The 18,276-nt window shown below is 43.6% G+C and overlaps 2 protein-coding genes and 1 long non-coding RNA gene across 3 annotated transcripts; 1 reads left to right on the top strand and 2 right to left on the bottom strand.

Moving 5' to 3' along the window:
* Window positions 1-465: 465 nt before the first annotated feature.
* Window positions 466-4,708, bottom strand: LOC100170244 (uncharacterized). Its single transcript, NM_001367050.1, has 4 exons — window positions 4,530-4,708; window positions 2,315-2,538; window positions 1,558-1,944; window positions 466-1,088 (listed from the first exon to the last, which is right to left on the bottom strand). Exons 2-4 carry the CDS (start codon window positions 2,513-2,515, stop codon window positions 768-770), a joined length of 909 nt encoding a protein of 302 aa, NP_001353979.1. The 5' UTR covers window positions 2,516-2,538; window positions 4,530-4,708; the 3' UTR covers window positions 466-767.
* A 1,219-nt stretch (window positions 4,709-5,927) lies between these two features.
* On the bottom strand, window positions 5,928-10,314 carry LOC103633528 (F-box protein SKIP5). Its single transcript, XM_008655212.4, has 5 exons — window positions 10,007-10,314; window positions 8,908-9,052; window positions 8,747-8,825; window positions 8,546-8,604; window positions 5,928-6,516 (listed from the first exon to the last, which is right to left on the bottom strand). Exons 1-5 carry the CDS (start codon window positions 10,122-10,124, stop codon window positions 6,153-6,155), a joined length of 765 nt encoding a protein of 254 aa, XP_008653434.1. The 5' UTR covers window positions 10,125-10,314; the 3' UTR covers window positions 5,928-6,152.
* Window positions 10,315-14,221: 3,907 nt separating this feature from the next.
* Window positions 14,222-14,958, top strand: LOC103633529 (uncharacterized). The gene is made up of 2 exons (XR_002263502.1): window positions 14,222-14,332; window positions 14,597-14,958. It is a non-coding gene; the product is annotated as an uncharacterized lncRNA (long non-coding RNA).
* The last annotated feature ends 3,318 nt before the right edge of the window (window positions 14,959-18,276 follow it).

The following is an 18,276-nucleotide window of genomic DNA, read 5'->3' as shown; positions in this document are numbered from 1 at the left end:
CCACCTAAGACGCCTTTAGACGACGTAGAGTCGAAGAGATGTGAAGATTGAGACAAAGATGACTATGTTCCTGTCTACTCCTAACGCAAAAGATAAAGGAACGAAAGATATATTAATTTAATTTGATTATTGATGTACCCCTTTAAATATATAGGGGAATGTCTAGCTCCGTTCTATACGTCCTCCAACAAATCCTACGAGTTTAGAGGGATAAACATTCGTAGAGGTTAAAAGTTAATCTACCTAATCTTATCTAATCACGACTGTCCGCGCCTAAAGCCGGGCCGTCTGCAGGCCGAACCGTCTGCGGTGCCATAAACGGTGCTCCACAATGTGTACTCTAAGACAAACAGATCTCACTAAAACTACGTGTACCAGCTGGAGCAGAGAATGGTTGGGACCTAACTCATTGGCCAAACTCAGGAACAATTGTGGTCCGCCGATAGAGAGCGAGTCTGATCCACAGACAGAGTGAGCCGGGATACATCATTTACATTTCATGGAGTCCACAGCCGTGCCCATCATGACCAGCTCTCGACAGGTTCAAAGCAAAGGAGAGAATTGCCTCCAGTTCTCTAAATCAGTCGGTACCACTACCACACAACGACACAAGAACCACCCACGACTCAAAGATTCCAACTACCACCTACACCACCCTACAAGGTTCCTGGATTCCATGCTTCAGGTCATGGTAACACCGGAGAAGGAACACACGCAACGCCGCATGCGTCGAGCTGCTGCCTGCACCTGCACTGCATGCACGCGACTCACTGCTCCTTCCAGATCCTCCCGGTGACCCGCAGCTTGAGCTCCTTCCTGTCGCCACCCGAGAAGAAGAGCGCCATGTTGCGCTGGATGATGAGCCCGTCGTAGCTGTCCCGGACCTTCCGGTGGCTGTCTCTGATGCTCCGAGGCACGCCCTGCCATGTCATCTTGCGCCCGCTGCCCCCGACCTCCAGGCTGTAGCTGTAGTTCTTGGCCTCAGCGTCGTCCCCCATGAACCGGAGGAAGGCGATGTACACGGGCGCCATGCCCAGCTGGAAAGCCTCGAAGTGCAGGCAGAAGTACTGGCCGAAGCAGCTGAAAACCTGGAGGGATGAGTGTGTGATTAGCTACGGCATATACTCGGTTCTCCCATGGGAACGAAAACCAAAACCAAAACACAGGCTTCAAAAGGTGGGATACCCGTCCCTTTTTAAAAAAGAAGGCACTACTATAACGCATATTCTACTTTACCCAGAGAAGAAAAACAGGTAGAGCTGATGATGGCAAGCAATCACTTTGTGTCTGTAGTGAGTACCATGACTCACAGAGCTGATGATGGCAAGCGTGCAGCTTTTTAGCAGTATGTATCAGTGCTAGTGATGCTGACAATTGTGCACTTGGAAAAACATGAACTCAACGCTAAGATCCAAATCAATGAAATCTACATATACGAAATTGTCCCAGGGGTTCAGGTCAATCAGAATATATCATGTTTACAGAAATAAAGAACTGGGATCCTAGATACATGAGTTATTTACTAGATTCTGCAGTATAGAGATCGATGACCATTACCGTGAGCATCCAGGTAGCATTCTCGACTTCATGAGGATTTGACTTGACATAACGATGATTGAAGGTGCTTCCATTGTGCATGTCGACCTTATGGTCATCTTTCAAGTGATTTACTAGATACGGAATATCACCAGCAACCGTGCATTCAGATCCAGCATATGGACAAGTATATGGTCTGTATTGGCATTGCGATTCGTGTTTCAGCTTGCAATAGTAAGGATATATGCCCAAGCACCCAAAGTTCTGGTACTTGCATGGAAGCTCTAGTGATGCAGCCACCTTTTCCAGAGCAAGGCATCTTATGTTACCCAGTTCATGCCTGCATGTTGGACAGCGATTATGAACCCTTGGCTTGCATCCAGAACACAGAGTATGTCCGTTGGAGCACTGCACCAATACATGTGAAAAATAATGTTAAAGACAAGCGTGCTAATTCGACTTGGTTTGTAAGGGAATATGTGGTTATGTTCAACATAATGAATCATAGCAAATGTTAAGAATCCCTCCAGAAAAAAATTGTGGTACCACAGACAATGGAGAAAATGAAAAGTAAAAAGATTGCAGTGTGTCAGTGTGTGGATTCAAACATTGACTTGCAATTGCTATCTGTAAAATCTCAAGTGCATATATGCAGCCTAAAGTGCAATTCTATTCAAAATCCCCAACATTTGGCATATTAAAAAGGCTAGAATAAGAACAGAATATCACAAGTATATGATTCAGATTAATGTGGTTGAGATTCAGTGCCAAACAGTACCTGATGAATTGGAGGATACATGGCACTCAAACACACAGGGCATTCCAGTAGCTCACGCACGTTGCCATAGCTTGCCACATTTGGTTTTGGTGAATTCTGAATATGATCACCAACAAGTTCAGTGGCATCCAGCATTTCCTCATTCTTTGGAGGATCAATAACCTCAGCATGGCTATCATCAATATAAGTAACTGATGCCATGGGGAACCTCTAGGCCGAAAATCCTATTTGGAGGAAATACGGGAGCAGTGGAAACATATCAGGCATACAAGTTAGAAAGAAAAGATTAAAAAACAGAGAGAGAAGCAACTTTATCGTTAGCAAAATCACTGAAGATATTAAATAATAGAAGCACACCTTATAATTTAGAAAGAAAAAAAGGGGGGAAATTAGTGCCTTATCAAACAGCCTCATTTTTTCTTTAGAAAGGACAAATATTTATTTCATTTGCTGAACCCCGAAGTAATCAGATATAACTTTTTAAGGGCAATCATAAAATAATTGGACAAAACTTGAAGGGTTTTGTACGAGCAAAGCCCTAAAAGGCAGCAAGAGTACAGTTGGACCACACATAAAGGTTTCGGTAAGAGAAATCTTCGTTTTCATCAATGAGATGAAAATCATGAACAACCTTGCATGACGCTTTGGAGGTTTTGAAAGCAGCACTGTAGGAATTTCATAAGAGACAGCTCAGCCAGGAAATATTCACATGCCAGGAAATATTCACATGCTCCAAATAGGACATAAGATTTGTTACTACACAAAGATAGATTCTACGCCTGTCAAATGCACAAAACTTCCAAGTGAAAACATTTAAAACCAAAAACTTGGGTTCCTGAACATTTTCAAGTTTTTCCCTTGCAGATTTAATGCATGTTTGAATCAAATTTTTTTTTCATTGCAGGTATGCTGACAAGTGAAGTTAAAGAGAAACCCACACTAACAATGGATAGACAAAACTGAAGTCATAAAACAGCATCATTTCCCACACATAGCAAAGAACAAGAAAGTTTGTTTGCCAGTTGATCTAGAACCAATCCATTCACAGGAAGCAGCAGGAACACAAGACTGAGGAGAAAAACTAATGTGAGGGGTGGAAAGTTGGTGGTGCCGTGGTGGACTGGAGGCAAATGATGAAGTGGTAGAACATGATTACTACATGAAATGGAAAAGAGGTGCCAAACTGACACTTCCATCGACCTCCACCACACCTCGTGTTGCTCCAGAAGCAGTAGGCCGGCAGGTACTTACAGTGGCAATCAAATCGCCCCCAGAAAAGAAGGGCAGCTAAGCTCATTTCCCTCATCGCATAACGAATTGCCAGCAACATGGCAGGATCTCTAATAATTGCCATTAGACAGAACCCATGATTTTTTCCCCGGTGGGGATGCCGAAACAGTGGACAAAAGAAAGTATGGCAACGTGGTGCCAGAAAGATACAGGCATCATAACTCAAATCACAAATGAGCACGTCTCATGACTGCTCCGAAGGGAACACGCCTTGGAAATTGAAGTCTTCTTTATGAAGGTAGGGAAAACCGAAGCTGTTGGCCGGACACTACATGAAATTGTAGGGACATGGAAATGGTGATCTAGTATGATTCAACAGAATGGCGAGCTTAAATGACTTGTAGAGAAACAAAAGGAGAGGGGGAAACTCCAATGAGCAATATAATTTTTTAGAACTAAGAAACGGTGCCATGAGCTCAAGTGGTCATAGTTGAGACTGGGAAAAGAATAACAAGCATCACATATGTGGTAACGACTGCTATACAAGCAGTCATTCTGTGCAAGCGTGCAAGCAAACTATCTGATTCATTAGATTACGATCCAAGAATGGCTCGCGCTGCATTTAGCTAACCAACAATACACACGCCACATCGAGAGGAAGAGGCAGGGGAAAAAAGTGTGAACCAAGAGAAACCCAGCACCTCGGCACATAACCAGGCAACACCTGCGAATCTGCGATCATTTCCAGAGCCGCAAAATCCCCCCCCCCCCCCCCCCCCCCCCAAACCGGACGGAGCTAGAACCCTAACCCACAACCGCCGCACGCGCTCAAACCGCCCGCGCCCCTGATCCCGCACTCACGCTTGAGCGAGAACGGGCCGAGAATCGCAGGAACATTGCAAGGCCCCCAAGATTTAAAAAAAAATCCAATCATCTTTCTTCGGGAGGAGACGAGGAAACCGGACAGGCGAGAACAATGCGTCACCTCAGAGGGGAGGCCGCGGTCGAAGCCGGTTGCCGGAGCCGATCTACGGCCGGCGGATGGGCTTTGGCGTGATGCGATATGCCACTGTGGCTGTGGGGGGAGGAAGCAAGGAAAGAAGGAAGGAGAAGGGCTCGAGGGAGGAGGCAACCGCGTTCGAATTAAAGCATCTCCTGTCTCTCTCGGCTCTCGCTTCCCCCGAGCAGGCACAGTGAGAGAAAGTTACGGACGGGTGTCTTCTTTTACCCTTCTCGGGGTTTGGTTAAGATTAACAAACATGCGTTTTAATTTTACTCATGTAAAACACCAACAAATTGCGAGGTTTATGTATAAAAAACTCTTGCTAGTATGGAGTCGAATAAAAAACTGAAAGTTAAGAGCTTTGCTGGAGGAGGAGTCTACGTCTTTCCGAATGACGGTAGTGAAAGTGCGAGTTCAGCTTTGCCGATTCTGAAGACAAAGTCAGCTTTAGCAGGGTGGCACATCCTGACGGACAGACAGTGAAAAAAAAAAGGGAATTCGAATTACCCAATCGAGCGTGCCGTTCAACGGGAACGGATTGTTTCGCCGGAGATTACACGTGAGCAACGGTCCAGTAGGCCGGCCTGAGACAGCCGGTTTGCAACTCTCAGGTTTCTCTATTAGGTCTTGTTCGTTTGTGCCGGATTAGTGGGTCGGAACGATTTCTAACCGGATTATTTCTCTAATTTATATAAACTTTGATTAGCTGGAACGATTCCGGGTAGAATCCGATAGAAACGAACAAGGCCTTAGATGACACGAGTCACTAGACCGGATCCACCCTCCCCCTCCCCCCCCCCCCCCCCCCCCACCTCACTCACTCACTCACTCACTCGTCGTTCTCACGCTGGCTTTTTCCCTGCTTCGCTTCGTTGGCCTCACCTGAGCAAGCGGTAAACAAGTGCCAAGGACAAGTTACTGCATAGATTTAAGCAACGGGCAGAGGATTGAGTAATTATGCATTTATTACAGTAATCGACATGGACTTGAATAGCCACTGCCATTGTTTCTGGCAGGGGGGGAAATGAAAAGGATCCGTCCCAAGGATCAACAACGGATTCCCCAACTTGTTCATGTGGCAGTACTGTATTGACGTGTACGATACACACGGAGATGAAGATGGACAGGAATTCAACTACAGTACACGGTACACCATTGCTACCTGAGTTCTTTGTTCTTGCTTCAACAGCCAGCAACACAGCAGAGCAACAAGTTAACAAGAGCTGCAGCATGAAATAGCAACCTCGCAGGGTAAAAATCCAGATTGGTCCCCATCCTGTCCTTCCGTTCAGATAACGCCATCCAACGCCCAAGGCGTGATTAAAACACCACAAGCAGCCAATCAATGACCCGAGCGGACGATCCAAAAACTGGGGAAAGTTTCATCAATGCCATCGCCACCTGTGAATCTGTACTCTACAGACTCCATGGCTCAATTTAAGGAAAAACAAAAGCAACATGTCCATTGTTTGTTGGTTCAAACATCAGTGGGGTATTATAATTATAAAGAGATCACAACAGACACGAGGCAGCCGTCCGAGTTCACCAAACGCACGCTAGGGTGATACCAACACTGACATACAAGAACGAACACGGGTTTTTTTGCTAGTGTACAGGCGCTTCTACTTTCTCTCCTACTTCGAACCAGAAGAAAACAGAGCTGCGGGAATAGATGGCCCGCACATGGCGCAGCGCGAGTGTGCCGTTCGTCCTGACGGCCCTCGCGCCTCCTTCGATCCTGGTGCGGACGACCGTTACTCCGTGCCCTTGCTCCTTGAGGGATGAGAATGGATCGTACTCTATCGCTGTGCTGATTATTGGGAAGGACAGGTGGTCCAAAGGGTTTTGCTCGCACTGCAGCAGACACTCCTGGATGGTCAATCTACCGCCTCGATGCAGCAAGCAGCATCCGAGTTCTGCTCTAATAGTCAGATTTGCAATCTTGCATGTTGATAGAAACTCCAGTGCGCTGTTTGATAGGCCAATCAATGGAAACCTAGGTAAGACTGAGACATTGACAGAAACAGCAAGATAAACAGAACCATGTACCAGTGTGCAAGTTCATTGCTTTCTGAAGTAGACAGAACTTACATTACCATTTACCAACTCAATTCCATGGGAAAAAAGACAATAGATCAATAAATTGTATCCTCTCAACTATCAGACAGACATAAACTACTAACAATAGAATATAGTTGAATTAATAACCTTAAGTCAAGCATAAAACAGAAAAGGGGGCATACCCAGGAATAAAAGTTTTTTTCTCCTCAAACCCGTAGGACAGCTGTGCATCATTATATTAAAAAGAAGAAAGAGGAGAGCACACATGCAATATTCTAGATACACATATGTGCCTGTAACAAGAGAGAGAGAGAGAGAACAGCCACGACCAGCAGTAGGCCTCAGTTGTCTACTGGCTGTACAGCGAAGAGGTAAGAATACCTCTTGCTCCAGCTATTTCCCACAGGGTACAACTCCTCACTAGCGAGTAATATAAAAGCTCTAGTTGCCCTAAAAAAAGTAATGAAACTCTAGCTAAACTTGGAGATGCACCATGAAACATGCATCTATTACGATGTTTCCATAAGGACAGGCTCCCAGAAATAAAAGCTACCACACAAGGTTTAACGCAAGCATAACAAAAAAAAAACAAAGCCTTTTAGTCTCAAACAAGATGGGGCCGGCTAGAGTTGAAACCCAACATAAGCCACAAATCAAGGTTCAGGCACGTGAATAGTTTTTTTCAATGCACTCCTATTGAATGCCAAATCTTTCGGTATATTCCACCTTTTAGGGCTAGTTTAGAAACTTATTCCCGGGGATTGAAGAGAAAATTAGCTTAATTTTCCCTTCAATCCCCGAGAATCCCGAAGGAGATTTAAGTTTCCAAACTAGCCCTTAAGTCTTCTTTTTACGGTATCTTCCCATGTCAACTTCATCCTGCACATGCCTCTCTTTCCATTACTATTGTGCCTTAGGATCCCACTAGGCACTGGTGTCTCTGGAAGTCTTCGTTGAACCTGTCCAAACCATTTCAACCGGTGTTGGACAAGCTTTTCTTCAATTGATGTTATCCCTAGTCTATCATGTATATCATTGTTCCAGACTCGATCCCTTCTCGTATGACCACAAATCCAATGCAACATACGCATTTTCGCAACACTTATCTGTTGAACACGTTGTGTTTTTGTAGACCAACATTATGCATCATACAAAATAGGTATAATCGTCGTCCTATAAAACTTGATTTTTGGCTTTTGTGGTACCTCTTGTCACATAGGAGCCAGATGTTTGGCGCCACTTCACCCACCCTGCTTTGGTTCTAGGGCTAAAATCTTCATCAATATCACTGTCTCTCTATAGCATTAATCCTAAATACCAAAAAAATATCCTTCCTATGCACCACTGACCTCCAAACTAACATCCTTCCTCCTTTGTAGTAGTGCCGAAGTCACAACTTATATATTCAGTTTTAGTTCTACTGAGTCTAAAACATTTAAATTTTAGAGTCTCGCACCACAAACTCTAATTTCCTATTTACTCTTGCACGGCTTTCATCAACTAGCAGTCTAGCACTGCATCCTCCGCAAAAAAAAACATATACCAAGATATATCCCCATGTATATCCCTTGTGACATCATCCATTACCAAGGCAAAAAGGAAAGCATACAACAATAAATTATGAGAAACTTAACTTTTCACTACTGCACCGCATAAATCAAGATTGTATAGATTCAGTTATGTTATACACTTATACTGATCATTGTGTCACTTGACATAAATAAACCTAGCCAACATGCTGCTGAGATAAATCTACAGGAAGCCTCATAATCATTGCATTTTTAAGGTGTACTAAAGTTAACAAATTTACAATAAGTTGATAAACATGACAGTAATCAATCTTGTAAAAGATAGACCACCATAAACAACTATGAAATGATCAGGAAGCAGCAGCAGCAGAAGACAAGAAAAACGGCCACATGAGGGAAAGAGCTTACTTGTCGAAACCACGTGAGCAGGTCAATACAGTGTCATCAGGAAGATCGCCCCCGCCAATCTGATGTAAGTTAAATGGGTTCACAGTTGCAGCCACACAAAAAACAAATGTTGGCGCCAAGTGCAGGAAGCATTTGTCAGATCAAATCTCCGTTGACGACTTGACATCTCCAGGACGCAGGGACATGGTAGGCAAAACTTACTATGCAAATAGGCTTCTTTATTTGGATGTTACATGCAACATGGGAACCACCAGCCGCAATAAGAATGGTGTCACCCGGCCTTCAACAAGGTACATGGAGATCAGCCATAACATCCATTGTGCACAATGAGAACTTGAGAGAGAGAGGGGCGAGAAATAGACCTAGCAGCAGAAACAGCAGCCTCGAGATCTGGATAAACTCCAGGCTCCATCGCATCTCTGATTGGCCTCTCGACACGCAGCCATAGCCGAGGGTGGCATGCAAGGAAGCGCCATCTGTGGCAAACGAGGGCGGTGTTATACCTATCTGCAGGTTCAACAATGAAATTGATAAAAAAAACAGTTCATTTTAAACCACGTCAGCAGTATATGTTAAGGCATGCTATCAAAAAACATGTGACATCCAGAGAACTCTTACCATGGTTGGAAACATTTCCAAACATATAAAACTTCCGTATTAGTATACAACTATTGTAAATTGCTTTGAAAGATCATCTACACAAAAGCTACATTTGACGTGAACATAAAAGTAAGAGAGCCTATGGCAATGGCAAGATGAACACAAATAGAATGTTCCTCGAACTCCAGGGGCGGATCCAGGCCCTTTTTGTGGTGTCCTGTGACACCAATGAATTTTAGTAATCTCTATTAGAATGTATGTTTGTTAGCACTTAAATAAGTTGAAGATTCTATACTTTAATAGAGATGACACCAATGATTGTTTTATCTAGATCCGCTCCTGTCGAACTCTAGTTCTATGTGACACAAAAGCACCAAATCCATCGCTATGAAATTACTAACTCCGTTCTCGAATATTTGTCACCCGCTAGTTCGTTTTTGAACGCGACAAATAAAAAAGAACGGAGGGAGTACATAATTAAACAATAAGCCATGTGAACAGTTTTTGTCGTCTATACTCATCTTCATATTTTACCCAAAACAGGAGCGCTATTGCATAACTGCACCCAACTGAAGGCATGATACAACATCAGCACATCTACAGGACTTCCGAAATCCAAAACACAGGAAGTGTCAAACCAGCACCGAATTAACATATCTTCCCAGCATCCAATCTTGTCCACGCAACAAAAAAAAGGGGTCAAACCAATCCTGACTCATCATTCTTGTTTAGCTCCGCAATCCGCACAGATTTACTCAAAGAACAAGGGGAGCTAGTCGGAATAGCTACCTTTTACAGAACAGCCACTCGATTAGTTCTCCTACGAAGGCATCGAGGCGTAAGATTAGGAGCGAATCGAACCTGGGATTGGGCTCAGGAAGCTGAAGATGTGCATGAGGCAGCCGTCGTCCAGGCTGTTCATCGGCGAAATCAGCTCCTCCACGACCGGCGCCAACTCGTGGCGCCGGCGCTTTGCCATCCCCTTCGCCCCCGCCCTCTCTCTCCTCCCGGAAACGGGTGTGGTAGGTCGGCGACGGCGAGGGCACTGGGCACGGGATATCTTCCTCTCCCTCCCCCACTTCTGGTGGGCCCTGCCTGTCAGAGGCGAGGTAGCCGCTGCGGCGTTCACGTGCGATGCGAACGTGTCTTCGACTTTTTTTTCAAATGGCTCGAGCAACATTCTCTATTTCATAGAAAGTTTGGGAACTATTTTTTAAGTGATTTTCATTTTTTAAAAAAATAGTCTATTTTTTCTTGATAAAATAGTTTTTTTTAGAAAAATAGAGTTATCAAACTAGTTTAAAAAAATATTTTATGGTCTGTATAACATTGTCTAAAAGATTTAGTCTTTTATATTTTCTCTATCTTAAAAACATCTTCTAAATTTCGTCATCTATAGCTACACTATTATCAGATTCAATTTAATGGATTAGTTTTCCCTATTTGCTATATCACTTAGCAAATAAATAACTGTTTATGAAAAGATTGGAAGAAAGAGGACATTTGCCAGCCAGCAACATGTCGGAGAGTGAAGCGGCCTTTACAGAAGCTAGCAGCGCCCGCCACATTTAAAGGATCAATGATGTTCTATAAATTTTAGCTAGCGTTATATAGCATTTGTTGGAGACATCGAGAAATTTATCGTGTGCTATATTTAGGGTGCGTTTGGTTGCGCGATAGCCAGGACAGGGACGTCTCCTGGCGTCCTCTTTTGTCCCTCCAATTTTGAGAGATAGCTGGAGACAACACTGAGATAGTCATGTCCCAATTCCTGACCCTGAACCAAACAACCTTATTTAAGTGATCGTCCTGTTCTATCTCGTCCTATCAGTTCAACCAAACACACACTTAAAATACAAAAGCGCGTAAGGAGAGAGAGTCCGAAGCCTGGCCCTGCCAAAGGCACTGCACGTACGTAAACCGAGGCCATGATAAAATTTCTAAAATATGAAAAAAATGAAGTTTGGCATTTCTCCCCTTTTTTCCTGTCGTGTACTCGTGTTCATGTATCGCATAGACGCCGACGATGTGGCTGACCGCTGGTGTAGTGAGCCCTTGATCCCTACTACTATTAAGAGAGCAAAGTGGGCGCCTGGCGTGGCCAATGCCCCCTCCTCGCTCCGCATCATAGTCTGCCATGCGGTCCCACCTCAGCTTCCCCTCTGCTCTGCGTAGCCGCGCCCCCACCCCATCATCCACCCAGGCAACCGCGCTCAGTGCCCGCCGAGACCGCCCGACCCGCGTCCCACCAGACGCTCCAGCCGTGAACACCAACCCCCCGTTGCCGCGACTGCCGCCCTGCTCCCTCTCTGTGTGCGCACTCCTTTGCTTCTCTACACATCGGAGCAACAAACCGCCCCGACGCCCCACCCCCGGCCAAAGCCCGCCCCTGTCGTAACCCCCTGACTGTGATCCCACCGTCAAATCACGCCCCGCGATGCAATCCCCTCATGGATCCGATCGCATGCCCATCGCGGTCGCGGCGATCCCTGAAGCGGCGGCCACCAGCGAAGTCACCGGAGCTATCGCCTGTAGTTGAACGGGGGAGGAGCTGATCCGTAGGGGTGAGGCCGTCCGCCCCCAAGCCTCGAGACAGCCGTCGAGCGTCCCCCACCCCGGAGACACCGTCGTCCTGCCCCGCCCGTCGTGCTCGCCTGCCCCGAGGACAGCTCGTCCTCCTCTTCGTCCACCCCTGCTCCAGCCTCGCCAGTGCTGCCCTAGGACCTCCACCACAACCGGGCGAGGCCGTCCGCCCCCAAGCCCCGAGACAGCCGTCGAGCGTCCCCCACCCCGGAGACACCGTCGTCCTGCCCCGCCCGTCGTGCTCGCCTGCCCCGAGGACAGCTCGTCCTCCTCTTCGTCCACCCCTGCTCCAGCTTCGCCAGTGCTGCCCTAGGACCTCCACCACAACCGCCGCAACTCCCTTGACGCTCGGACCACCGGATCTGCTGCCGACCGTCGACTTCCAACAAATCGTCCCCAAGCCAAGCCACCATCAGAAGGTGAGCCCTTTCCCCGATCTGCACGTTGCGCCTCCTTGCATGTCGAATCAGCTCAGCGGGAGAGACCGAGCTTCACATATTTTAGTCTGGGCACCTAGCACTAGCAGCAGCCACACATTGATATTTGTCATTTTAGAAATCAAGTAGTATTTCATATTTGCTTTTACTTCAGTTGTTGCAGCTACACAACACGTATTTCAGAAAAGATTTTCACCTTGCAGCAACAAATTTTTAGTTACAATATATCATATTCAGTAGGAGACCCCATTCCTTCAAGTGCTTGAATTGTTAAAACAAGAGAAGATACTGCTTCAATATTGCTTCAATAATGACAGTTTTGTGCATCGGCTGAATCAATCCAAAACTGACGCAAATCATGCCACGTTCAAATCCAAATGTAAATATTCTAGAGATGATTGTGTAAACTGCTTGTGCAATGACGACTCTGATATGGGTAGTGCTATGTTCAACAACAAATCTGAAACAGCAAAAATGTAAGCTCATTTGATTTGAGTTACTCCCACATGTCTTTCTGTTAACTTCATTTTATAAATTACATATACCATGCTCTTCTCAATAGATTGTGGACGAGTACAATCTCCTGCTCGCAAGTCAACTTGAAACTCAGAGAGGTGCAGTCCATACCTGCTAAGTTTTCTACTTAACTATTGAAAACAAAGTTTGTCTCTGATGTATAGAACTATAGATTGTATAGACTTTGTTAGCCAGTTGAAAACGTGGTTTATCTCTGATGCATCCATCTGCCTTATGTTCATATTAGCAGTATTATGAGGGCTTGTTGTCTGAGGCTAAAAAACAAGGAGCACCAGATTTTTTAAGCTGTTGATAAAGCTGTAAGTGCTAAGTTTGAAGAGATGCAACTTAAGCTTGAGAACCTTATTGTGGAGAAAAAGAAAGTTGCATATGTGAGCATTTAATCTCATGCATATTTATCAAGGACAACCACTTGTTAGCATTATTATAACTAATGACATGTTGTGTTGGTATTTTCTACCTTTCCGCAGATGAACAAAAAAACTAACTAGGAGCCAAGATATTTTTCTATCTTTTCGCGCGCAGGTGCAACACTGCAGCTCATGTAGAGCCTCATCGACATGTTCTCCACCCAACCTAACCAGTAATTAATAAAATACTGCATGAACAATTAATTCTTCTTGCGCCATCGATATTTTTGTTAAATGCGGTGGCTAAAGCATGTTTTTAAGGCATGGTGTGTACTAACATTATTTTTGTCAGAGGTATTTGCATTCTATGTTCCGATACTTTAGAATTTGCTGTTTATGGTAGAATCAACAATGTAAATACATTATATTTATATCTTCCTTCAAAGTTCAAAAAGGCGATGCCACATGCATTGTAGCTACACTATTTTGATGTATCATGTTCGGGATGCCGATTTTGCTATCCTTTTTACCCTAGGTTAATGATGCTATTGAGATGCTTGAGAGAATGGCTCACCGTGGTGCCTGCAGCTGCGAGAAGAATACAGGAGATGGTGCCGGCATCATGGTCGCTCTACCACATGACTTCTTCAAAGAGGTGAGTTTCTTTGCAACAAAAAGAAATAGAAGAACAAATATGTTCTTTTCAATAGTTATTCAATTGCTTTGGTGTTCTTGTAGGTCGCAAAGGATGCTGGGTTTGAGCTACCCCCACCATGCGAGTATGATGTTGGAATGTTTTTTATGCCAACAGATGAAAAGTGTCATGAGAAAGGCAAAGCTGAGTTTAAGAAGGTTGGTGTAACACTGTTAATAAATTTGATAGCCTATGATGCAGGATTTTCATGTTAAGCTCATTTCTCTGATTAATAATCTTGTCCTTGCAGGTTGCAGAATCACTGGGACATGTAATACTCGGGTGGCGTCTGGTTCCGATTGACAACTCAGACTTGGGTGAATCTGCACTCGAGACTGAGCCAGTCATTGAGCAGGTTTTCGTTACCAAGAGCTCAAGATCAGAGGCTGAGTTTGAGCAGCAGGTAATTCCATACCACTAGATGTAAGTGCATATCAGCACATTTGATGGATTTGGCTTTAACATTTTTTCATGAATTGTCGCAGCTATATATCCTTAGGAGACTCTCAATCATCTCTGTTCGAGCCTCTCTGAACATTAAGCGTGGTTGAGAGAGGGATTTCTACATGTGCTCTCTATCTTCTAGGTGCTTTCCTTTTCTCACTTCAAAAGTTTTTGTTCATGCTTTTGATTTCATTAGGTTTCAGGGCTGAAAAGGATCAGAGAGTCTCCACTTAGCACAATTTTCAGAATGGAATTTTGGCATTTTTTTGTTTTTCTATAGGAGGATAGCAAAAAATTGTCTTAGATTTGCTCTTAAAAATTGTAAATATGTAGCCAAATGACATTCTGGTTGGCTTATGTTTGTATAAATAATTCTTATTCAAAGTTGTATATCTTTATATTACAGGACTATTGTTTACAAGGGCCAGCTTAAACCGTCCCAGCTTAAGGGGTACTACTATGCAGACCTAGGTCATGAAAACTTCATGAGTTATATGGCTCTGGTAAATACAAAACTTTGGCACTTACACAAAAATTGTCATGATCATAGTCGACGGATGGGAACCAATAATAGCAACGCTGTTGTAAGAAGATACACTCCTATGCAGGCATCGAACTTTGAACTGTCCTACCATCACTGCTCTACTCATATGCTATTTCAGTCCTGGTTCTTGATGCCTTAAAGTGAAGTATTAGAAATCTCTATTAGTTGATACCCGATAACCATGTTGCAGAGTCCAGCTGCAGTTCTGCTATGGCCGACTGCTATGCCCGACTCATCAAGATGTGACCTCCAATTAGGTGGTGGGAAGGAAATGTGTTTGGTTTGAGGTAGCTTAGGGCTCCCAACTATTTTGCATGAAATTCTGTGCAACTGACATTTTCTTTTTTGTGGTATTGATCTCGTTTAGTGCATCAGAGACAATTCTACTTGAGATGAGGCAACCGACTTTTCTGGTCACCTTGTCATGCTGACACTATTAGGCACAAATGAGGGAAATGTACTGCCACATTAGGCACAAAGTAGTGTATATTGCTAGGTGCTTATTCCTAGACCATGCTCTGCTTTTAGTTTGTATTTCTCTTATTTTTCTTAGGGTATGTCGTTAGCTGTTTCACACAGGACATTTAAACCATGTTGTTGGTTCTAGGTGTGTGGCCTATGGGTGCTGCACACAAGCCTGTTGCCCAAGTCGAACTTGGGAACTTGGGGATGTGTGCCTCAAATTGGTTTTTGGGTGTCACAAGTAGGCCATCACACTTGAGGTTTGGAGTTTGAAGAACGGTAATAAAGTGGTTAAGTTTGCCAATAATCTGTGGTAAGCTGCAACATGTTGTGATGTCTTACCCTTGTAGCCTTGTCTCTTTGCTGGTTGGCATGGTCACCATTTAGATTCTGTCCAACGAATGTAATGTTTGGATAAAACGTTTGTTTTGTTTGTGCTAAACAGAAGGAACTCTGGCTAGGTTATGGGTACTGGAACATTTACTTGTTTCTTCCATAACACTCATGGGGTATTATGGAGTAATACTCCTGGATCTGGCGACCGACTCCATCACCCACCGTCACCTGCAGCTTCTACGGCACCTCCCCCACACCCACCGTCGCCGTGTCGCCACCTCTCTCGTTGTGGAAGAAGACGCTGATGATCTGGTCAGCTTCCACCTTTTTGGCTTCTTCAATTCAGATCTGTTGTCTGTATTAAATTCTAGCTTAGCTAATAAGCAGGATCGATCAGCCTGATAGAAAATTATTTCTTTGCCTCATGTTACTTTGTTTGCTTGGTACATAGTAGTGTACAAGTTACGTCACTTGCCATATTACTTCATTTGTCCAAAACAAATTCGTTTGTCTGGTGTCTTGTATTTTTTCCAAACACTGGATGTTCTTAGATCTGTCATGGTCCTGCAATCAATATTATAATTGTTTACCAGACACTGGAGTAGCTTCTTGTGATTTATGGATTCTTCATAGTTCAACATGACCCATCAGCTCATACTGGTAAGTCATTGGAACATAAATATAAGTAAGAACCTGCATCCTCTCCAAAGTTTATGCAACTATATAGCGGTGTGGGTTTTGTATGAGTTTTAGAAAATAGAAGTGATGTAAGGAACATCTTTAGCTACTCACAAATGCCAAAGGCAGGTGCACTAAGCAAAAGTTTCCTCCTAATCTTTCTCTGTGTTGATTGTTCTAAACTGCAGAGCCACATCACTTGATGCATATTGTCAGATATAACAAAATTGGCAATTAGTTGTTGCAGCAATGTGTCTTCATTTTGTCAACTGTCACTATCATATTTCATTAGGATTGCATCTACCTGAGAGATGGACAAGGAGTGACTGATGGCTTCGATGAAAACATAGGTATGGTATGCCTCTCACCTTTCTAAACCCCTGGTAAAAGTATGTTCATTTATGCTTCTTGATGCTACACTGGTTCGTAACATTTTAGATGTGCTGAGAGATCGGAATCAGTTTGTTTGTGTTTTAATTGATCATATAGACTTATATACACATACAAAACATCTTCAGGAGTTGCTGCTGCCGGTGGTGAAGTTAATGTTTATTTGGCGTACTTATCTGACTACTGCTACCTTTGCACAAACGAAAGGTTTTCAAAACAAAAAAAAACTCTGCTATACTCGAGGCTTCTTAGAATTCAAGATTTTATACTTCTTCCATTAGCTTTTTTTTGTATGATCAAGTGAATTTGAATCTGCTCCTTACATATTTTTGTGTGTTGCACCTTCATAGTTTTTAGTCATGTTTTTATGAAACTTTGTGAGCTACTTCTTGCTTCCGTGCTGTTTTTATTTGACAAGCTCTAATTATTTAGTCAACATGTCACAAGTTGGCTTGTATTATTTTGATAATTGAAAGAGGTATGTCACAAGCTCTAACTACGCTGCTTGAGTTCACATGTTCTGTAATTTCTCAGACAACTGAACTGAATTTTGGGGTTCGAAGACGCGATGTTGCATATTGATTTTCGATATTGGTGTGTGTTGCAGGATGTTGGTAAGGTTCTTCCTCATTTGAACGGTAGGATGTTGCATGATGTTGATGCCTGATCCAAGAGCTCACACCCGTTTATTTAGTTCAATTCAGAGCTTGCATGCTCTATGTAAGAAAACTGCTATGTGTTGTGTTTTTAACAAACTGCTGCATTCTGAATGGAGTTTGCATGCTCCGTGTACTAATACATGCCGCTTGTTGCTGATCGAAAATTTAGTTTTCAAACTATATGTTGAGGACAGATATTTTGTAAACTGCTACTTGTACTGATGTCTGCTTGCACTGTAATTTAACATGTCTTTGTGCGCGCGCGTGTATGAGCTTTGCAATCCGCAATTTAGCATCTAGCATCTCTCTGTCATTTCCAAGTAACAGGGTAACCAAACAATCGCATGACACCCATGCCCCGCAGGGCAGCACCACACGGGGCACAATTATCGCAGGTATTGCCCCGCCGGTGGTGGCTCACCGAGGGAATTTTGCCAAACGAAGCCTTAGAGTGGGAGGAGGGGACAATGAAGACAACAACAGAGAAGAAACAAGTCCAGGTTGTTTTTTAGCTCTTAGGCCTATGATAAGTATATGGTAGTAAGTGAGTGAGTAGTAGGCATAAATAATAGTAGTAGTAGTTAATTAGTAGTCGTTTATTAGTAGTTGCTGTCAGTGTCAAGAAGGTGATGAAAAGGCACACTCCAGCTCTTTCCTATGCTCGTTTGTGGCATGGATAGATCTCTCTCTGTTGTTATGATATGTTGTTTTATTTACAATATCGTGTGTATAAATATTTCATATTTTTTACTTTGTTTGATTTGCGGTACCACACATATAACGATTTTATGTGTTTCTGTGGCAACGCACGGGCATAGACCTAGTAACTTCAGAAGAAGAAGAAAAATAGATTGGAAAGGAAATGAGAAAGGTTTGTTTAGTGTTAAAAAAACACATGTGAGCTGTTATGTAGTCTCTCGTGTGTCTTCTACTCCCTCCGTTTTAAAATAGTATTCGTTTTAACTTTTTATTTTTTATCTATATTTAAATGAATGAAGATCATTCTAGATATGTATA

This window comes from Zea mays, chromosome 7 (genome assembly GCF_902167145.1).
Source record: "Zea mays cultivar B73 chromosome 7, Zm-B73-REFERENCE-NAM-5.0, whole genome shotgun sequence".
Lineage (NCBI taxonomy): Eukaryota > Viridiplantae > Streptophyta > Magnoliopsida > Poales > Poaceae > Zea > Zea mays.
The sequence above is the reverse complement of the archived record's forward strand: the minus strand, read 5'-3'. Positions and strand labels throughout refer to the sequence as shown.

What these genes read in the sequence shown, in the direction of transcription:
- LOC100170244 (NM_001367050.1), bottom strand. Translation starts at nt 2,515, where the DNA reads ATGGCATCAGTTACTTATATTGATGATAGCCATGCTGAGGTTATTGAT. An exon ending in TGTATCCTCCAATTCATCAG is followed by an intron (nt 1,945 to 2,314) that starts GTACTGTTTGGC and finishes GTATTGGTGCAG; the next exon opens with TGCTCCAACGGACATACTCT. An exon ending in ATGCTACCTGGATGCTCACG is followed by an intron (nt 1,089 to 1,557) that starts GTAATGGTCATC and finishes TCATCCCTCCAG; the next exon opens with GTTTTCAGCTGCTTCGGCCA.
- LOC103633528 (XM_008655212.4), bottom strand. Translation starts at nt 10,124, where the DNA reads ATGGCAAAGCGCCGGCGCCACGAGTTGGCGCCGGTCGTGGAGGAGCTG. An exon ending in TAAAGAAGCCTATTTGCATA is followed by an intron (nt 8,605 to 8,746) that starts GTAAGTTTTGCC and finishes AACTTACATCAG; the next exon opens with ATTGGCGGGGGCGATCTTCC. An exon ending in TGCTCACGTGGTTTCGACAA is followed by an intron (nt 6,517 to 8,545) that starts GTAAGCTCTTTC and finishes CCTATCAAACAG; the next exon opens with CGCACTGGAGTTTCTATCAA.